Raw genomic sequence first — 7,524 nt, 5'->3', positions numbered from 1 at the left:
ATCAGTCCTTAAATGTAATAAATTGTTCTTAAATTTAATAAATTGTTCCCTTAATGTACTAAATCAGTCCTTAAATTTAATAAATTGTTCTTAAATTTAATAAATTGTTCCCTTAATGTACTAAATCAGTCCTTAAATTTAATAAATTGTTCTTAAATTTAATAAATTGTTCCCTTAATTTAATAAATTGTTCTTAAATTTAATAAACTGTTTCCTCAATGTACTAAATCAGTCCTTAAATGCAATAAACTGTTCCCTTAATGTACTAAATCAGTCCTTAAATGTAATAAATTGTTCTTAAATTTAATAAATTGTTCCCTTAATGTACTAAATCAGTCCTTAAATGTAATAAATTGTTCTTAAATTTAATAAACTGTTTCCTCAATGTACTAAATCAGTCCTTAAATGTAATAAATTGTTCCCTCAGTTTAAGGGAGGATTTAATAAACTGAGGGGGAAATGATTAAGCTCAGGTCAGGAATCGTTAAATCGAGGGAACAATGTATTAAAGCTGAGGGAACCGTTTAAGAGTCTAAATAATATTGTTGCTACCAATCCACCCAAATACTGCCTACGGAAGTCTTTGATTGGGTGGATGGGGTGTGTTACATCTGGGCTGCAGTTAAAGAGACCACTCGTCTATAATGGGGGATAGGAGAACCGCTCTTTAAACAAACACAAGCTGAACATCGCAGCGAAAACAAGCCACTGAGTTCACGTGCAGTTTGATGCTGAGCAACAAATACAGCATTAATGACTTTTAAATCGGTTATCAACGTTTACATTTTTAAATGATTTTCATGTTAGGGATTAAGTTTATATAAAAACGTCTTTGCTTCGCAGCTGGCACATTTTAAACCCTTTTTTAAACACTTCTTTGATCATGTGAAATAAGTCCGCGGAGGACTTTTATTTTGAAATGCGTGCCCTCCGCCATCCGTCGATGATAGAGGGTTGAAATCCGGGGTTTATCATTTTAAGACGCAAAATATTAGCTAGGTAAGCTACAAGTCAGAACACTGTATTGTTTTTTTTTATTTATTTTTTTATATGTGCTATTTATTTTTATTTGTTTTATTGTGCAAACGGACGCGGTTTCATGTATTTACTGCAGTGTAAACCTTAGTGCTACTTCTCTAGGTAGCCAGCTGGGCTAAACGGGAACTAGCTAACGTTAAACATCTAGCCAGATGTTTCTACCAAAATCGTTTACGTATTGATGTTACGCTGATGCATCTCTGACTGTAGGAACAGACTAGCTGTATGTCGTGCGTTAATACTGCATGGCCTTACATTGTGCTCAGATGTTACCCAGCAAACCCAGTTATCTTGTGACAGCGGTGTGACAACCTACAGCTTTGGTGCCACAACACTGTCTGCTTGGTGCTCTCTACGTTGTCACAACGTTGAAACGTAGACAACATTCCTGCAGGTTGTGACAACGTACTGGCAACGTGAAAAAGAGCTCCTGTAATAATCTCATAGGGCAATCCTTATAATAATGACGTTGTGACAACGTCGAGACAACGTAAACAGCACCAGCTTTTGACAACATTATAGCAACGTTCTGACAATGTTGTGTGTGATTAACCTAGGTTCGCTGCCCGGTCTCCTCTTGTGTGCCAGATATGGAGACTCGCTTCACTAGGGGTAAGTCCTCCATCCTGGAGCGCTCCCTCACCAGACCCAAGACTGAGGTGAGTGTTAGCGCCTTCGCCCTGCTCTTCTCGGAGATGGTGCAGTACTGCCAGAGTCGGGTGTACTCCGTGTCCGAGCTGCAGGGGCGCCTGGCCGACATGGGCCAGGGTGTCGGGGCCAGTCTGCTGGATGTTCTGGTGATGAGGGAGAAGAACGGGAAGCGAGAGACCAAAGTGCTGAACATACTGCTCTTCATCAAGGTGAGGGTCCCAACCCAGAGCCGGTGTCCAGCACAGTTGAGTGATGTCCCATGTGTTTGAATAGTGACATCAGCTGATTTTGCTGGCCCTCAGCCCTCCAGAACTGGAACTGAGGAGCCCTGGCTTTGGGCTTGTGCCTTTTAAGGACTCAAAATGGCCTTTGTTTAGCTGAGTAATGGTTTTCCCACCAGGAGACACTGCTTGAAAACCCTTCAAAGTGGGATGATGGTGAAGTCATGTCACGTTTGTGACATTGGTGCTATTTTAATGTTGGCCAAGGATAAAAGCAAACCGCTCACCAGTTTAAAAAAAGACCATAATTAATGAATGTCTGCTGATTACTAGTTAATAAACTACAACAAACTCCATGTTTTTAGTATCTTTTCCTTTAAATTATGTCTATTTTTCTTTCTCTCCCTGTTTGTCTTGCTTAGGTGAACGTATGGAAAGCCCTGTTTGGCAAGGAGGCCGATAAACTGGAGCAGGCCAACGATGACGACAAGACCTACTACATCATAGAAAAGGAGCCGCTGATTAACGCGTACATCTCGGTCCCGAAAGAAAACAGCACCCTGAACTGTGCAGCCTTCACTGGAGGCATTGTAGAGGCTATTTTGACTCACAGTGGATTCCCAGCCAAAGTAACCGTCCACTGGCATAAAGGAACCACCCTCATGATCAAGTTTGACGAGGCAGTTATTGCTCGAGACAAAGCTCTAGACGGTAGATAAAGAATTGTGGTTTAGCCCTTTGCCCTGACTGCTGTTGAATTTTCATTACGATTCATTTGAGAGAAGACCGATGGAGTGCGGGCATGAAAGGGGGTAACGAAAGGGGACCAGGTCTTTGGTCTGCTTTAACAAAAGATCAAGCATCACCTGCCGTAGTGTTGAGTTAGGAGTGAAGTGACCACATTGTTGGGAACAGTTTAATACTGTGAGGTCAGCCTTTCATTAAAGGGTCCATGTCATGGTCTACAGAATTCTCACTTTCTAAGAAATAACAGTTTGATTTAGTAAACATAAACTTATCCTTGCTGTCACACAAAAACCTCATGCAATGTACAAATATTTAAGTATTGAAACTCTGACACAATGTAACGATCTGCTGCCCTGATTCAAATTGCACTATATGTCCAAATGTTTGTAGACACCCTTTCTAATGAATGCATTCAGCTACTACTCGGCTACTAAGTTGCACCCAATGCTGACACAGATGTGCGAATGCACAGACCCACACAGAGCTTGTCACTTCCCTGTAGAGAAGTATTGCCAATACAATAGGACTCTCTGGAGCAGTTAAACCTTTCATTGGCACCATGCCTAATGTGCTAGAGGGGTATAAAGACCCCCAGCCTTTAGCTGTGGAGCAGTGGAACTGTGTTCTCTGGAATAATGGAGGTGCTCCATTCAATCCTTTTGTTGCTGAATGCAATCCAATTCTCACAGCGGTGCTCCAAAATCTAGTAGAAAGCCTTCTTCCCTGGACAGTAGAGAATTACTTTAACAAAAGCAGGATCAACTCTTTTTGTAAAACTCCTGGTTTGGGAAGAAGTGATGAATGAGCAGGTGTCCCAATATTTTTGTCCATATAGTGTATGTCTAAATATAAAAAATAACCCTGCAAAAATGGAGGTGCAAGGTTTTTGCGTGACAGCGATGATGTGTAAACACAGAATCTTACTGTTCACTCCCCAGCAAGTATAATGAAACTGAGCTCATCTTGAGTTTGTTTTTGTGATTTTGTTTATTTATGTATTTACATATTCACATTCACATTTCCAGCTCCACATATTTATAATATCTTATATACGTTATAAAGAGTGTTTCAGTCTGAATGTCTTTTTGCATGAGGCAAAGTACAGAACAGGATCAGAACAGAGCTCATTTTCATTTATCAGTGTTAAAGGCACAGTAAAAAGAAAGCTGAGATTCTGAGAGATGAGGAGAGCTTGAAAATGGTCATGTACAGAAACAATTGTAGAAATTGCACCCACTCGGTAAAAGTCACACCTACTGTAGTTTTAACACATCCACTTCAGAGGTGTGACGCAACGTTCACATTTTGCTCGTAAGCTGTGTGTTTTCTGGCTCGCCACTGGTCACGTGGTGCTGGACGATGAATCAGCCTGACTGCATGACCGTTGTAGAAAACTAGGCAATTCCTCAAATGCCTGGATTGCTAAACACCATTTACCATCTGCTGTGCTGTAATTTATTTATTTATTTATAGGTTTTGTTTGGTTTTATCAGAACACACTTTCTGTACCTATTGTTTTTACATACCTGATTTTATTGAGACAAAGCATGGCCAGCTTTAACTCCTAGTAGATCACTGGAACTCACTTTCTTCTAATGTGCTTCATTGTCTACCAGTGCAGTCATCAGGGTATCCTGAATTGCTTGATTTATGATATTTCAAACAGTACAGGATATTCCACCTATGATAAATATTAGATGCTTGTATAACGATGATAGGCAGTCGCTTCTATGGCTGACTTGCTTGTACTGTATGACCCTAAACTGTCCTCGTACACACTGTTTAGGGTGAATGCTTCACAGCAGTTTGTGTTGTGAAATGGGAACAATGTTGTGTTGTCATGGAAGCTCTTATTTGAATATTCTTATTTGTCTTTGTGTGTTGTTTTTGAGTCAGTTTAATAAAATATTTCAACCTCAACAAGGACTGATTTAGTACATTGAGCAAACAGTTTATTAAATTTAAGAACAATTTATTAAATTGAGGGAACAATTTATTACATTTAAGGACTGATTTAGTACATTAAGGGAACAATTTATTAAATTTAAGAACTGATTTAGTACATTGAGGAAACAGTTTATTAAATTGAGGGAACAATTTATTACATTTAAGGACTGATTTAGTACATTGAGGAAACAGTTTATTAAATTTAAGAACAATTTATTACATTTAAGGACTGATTTAGTACATTAAGGGAACAATTTATTAAATTTAAGAACTGATTTAGTACATTGAGGAAACAGTTTATTAAATTGAGGGAACAATTTATTACATTTAAGGACTGATTTAGTACATTGAGGAAACAGTTTATTAAATTTAAGAACAATTTATTACATTTAAGGACTGATTTAGTACATTAAGGGAACAATTTATTAAATTTAAGAACTGATTTAGTACATTGAGGAAACAGTTTATTAAATTGAGGGAACAATTTATTACATTTAAGGACTGATTTAGTACATTGAGGAAACAGAAGAAGACCAATTACCCAAGCCCTGTTAATGTGAACTATTAACCCTACCACTGACAATGGCCCCTAATGGAATTAGGCATGGTGCCAATAGGCTCAGGTTTATCTGCTCTAGGGCTTTCTATTCTATTGGCAATACTTCATAGCAGGGACTAGACAAGCTGTCTATTTGTGTATTTGCACATCTGGGTCAGCAATGGATGCAGCTTAAAGTAGCTAAACACATTCATTAAACACAACAGGTGTCCACAAATATTTGAACCTGTAGTGTATTTATAGTGCATATAGATTTTTTTTTTCTAAAAAAAAAAAGATATTTTTTTATGTATGTTTATGTTTATTTAATTTGTGTCCACTTGAAAATATAATTGTATTTCTTATATATTTCTATTAAATTTCATGTAAAAAAAAAAAAAAAAGTACAGAAGAAACGAAAAGTTCTAGAGCTCAGCTCAAAGGATTTAAAATCTGCTTCATATGGGACATTATTTTTAGGATTTTTTTTAACTGTAGCATAAAAGTCAAAAGCAGCTTTCACATGTTTAGTTTGAATATCTAATAGTGACCTGTATCCATAGATCTAAGTGATCTGTGGCTTATAGATCCTTAAGTAAGTCTCGAATGCACCCTGGACCCAAACTATTGAGTCATTTATAGACTAGAAGCACTTTAAAATCTATTCTTCAGCTTACTGTAGGAGTTTAGAACTGGAGTAGCGTGCTCTGTTCTCTTGGTTGAAGGTCAATCCTACTGGACATTAAAGTGTGGATGAGTTTCTCTAGATTTGTTGAGATGATTCTGATGTTTTTAAGATAATAAAAGGTTAAAGTGATCTCACTGTGTGGCCAGTGAGGGTGAGAATAGAGTATTTCAGGGCAGAGATTTTGGACTTCTAGGTGCGCAGAGATACTGAATTGTTCCTCATTCCTTTGTGTTTTGCTGGGTGAAGTGTCGGTTTTATTAGGATGTGCCTGGTAAAGTGTTGGTGCATTAAGGTGTGCCAGGTGAAGTGCTGGCTTTAGGATATTTTGAGTGAAGTGCCAGTGGCTTTAGGATGTGTGTAAAGTGGCAGCTGCTTTACACTGGCTGGTCACTTTAGGATGTGCCGGGTGAAGTGCTGGCTGTTTTAGAATGTGCCAGGCAAAGTGGTGGTTGCTTTAGGATGTGCAGAGAAAGGTGCCAGCTGCTTTAGGATGTGCAGAGTGAAGTGCCAGCTTCTTTAGGATGTCCAGAGTGATGTGCGAGCTGCTTTAGGATGTGCCAGGCAAAGTGCCAGCTGCTTTAGGATGTGCAGACTGAAGTGCCAGCTGCTTTAGGATGCACTGGCTGCTTTAGGATGTGCCGGGTGAAGTGCTGGCTGTTTTAAAATGTGCCAGGCAAAGTGGTAGTTGCTTTAGGATGTCCAGGGTGAAGTGCCAGCTTCTTTAGGATGCACTGGCTGCTTTAGGATGTCCAGGGTGAAGTGCTGGCTGTTTTAGAATGTGCCAGGCAAAGTGTCAGCTGCTTTAGTATGTGCAGAGTGAAGTGCCAGCTGCTTTAGGATGTCCAGAGTGAAGTGCCAGCTGCTTTAGGATGTCCAGAGTGATGTGCGAGCTGCTTTAGGATGTGCCAGGCAAAGTGTCAGCTGCTTTAAGATGTGCAGAGAGAAGTGCCAGATGCTTTAGGATGCGCTGGCTGCTTCAGGATGTGCCGGGTGAAGTGCTGGCTGTTTTAGAATGTGCCAGGCAAAGTGGTAGTTGCTTTAGGATATGCCGGGTGAAGTGCCAGCTGCTTTAAAATGTCCTGAGTTAAGCTACTTTAGGATGTGCAGACACAAGTGCCAGCTCTTTTAGGATATGCAGACTGAAGTGCCAGCTGTTTTAAGATGTGCAAAGAGAAGTGCCAGCTGCATTGGGATGTGCTCGCTGTTTCAGGATGTGCTGGGTAAAGTGCTTGCTGTTTTAGAATGTGCCAGGTAAAGTGGTGGTTGCTTTAGGATGTGCAGACTGAAGTTTCAGCTGCTTTAGGATGTGCAGACTGAAGTGTCAGCTGCATTAAGATGTGCAGACTGAAGTGTCAGCTGCATTAAGATGTGCAGACTGAAGTGTCAGCTGCATTAAGATGTGCAGACTGAAGTGTCAGCTGCATTAAGATGTGCAGACTGAAGTGTCAGCTGCATTAAGATGTGCAGAGAGAAGTGCCAGCTGTGTTAGGATGTGCAGAGAGAAGTGCCAGCTGCTTTAGGATGTGCAGACTGAAGTGCCAGCTGCTTTAGGATGTGCAGACTGAAGTGCCAGCCGCTTTAGGATGTGCAGAGAGAAGTGCCAGCTGCGTTAGGATGTGCAGAGAGAAGTGCCAGCTGCTTTAGGATGTGCAGACTGAAGTGCCAGCTGCTTTAGGATGTGCAGACTGAAGTGC

At 40.1% G+C, this 7,524-nt stretch overlaps 1 protein-coding gene across 2 annotated transcripts; it reads left to right on the top strand.

The window, feature by feature from the left end:
• Positions 1-927: 927 nt before the first annotated feature.
• Positions 928-4,580, top strand: trappc5 (trafficking protein particle complex subunit 5). Of its 2 annotated transcripts, none has more exons than XM_072657042.1 (3): positions 928-999; positions 1,627-1,898; positions 2,333-4,580. In XM_072657042.1, exons 2-3 carry the CDS (start codon positions 1,629-1,631, stop codon positions 2,627-2,629), a joined length of 567 nt encoding a protein of 188 aa, XP_072513143.1. In that variant the 5' UTR covers positions 928-999; positions 1,627-1,628; the 3' UTR covers positions 2,630-4,580. The 2 variants fall into 2 exon arrangements, with proteins under 2 accessions (XP_072513143.1, XP_072513142.1); XM_072657041.1 differs by having other exon boundaries at positions 929-999; positions 1,596-1,898.
• Positions 4,581-7,524: the final 2,944 nt, after the last annotated feature.

The sequence above is a fragment of the Salminus brasiliensis genome, chromosome 15 (assembly GCF_030463535.1).
Source record: "Salminus brasiliensis chromosome 15, fSalBra1.hap2, whole genome shotgun sequence".
In the NCBI taxonomy this organism is placed as follows: Eukaryota; Metazoa; Chordata; class Actinopteri; order Characiformes; family Bryconidae; genus Salminus; species Salminus brasiliensis.
This window is presented reverse-complemented; position numbering and strand designations above follow the sequence as displayed.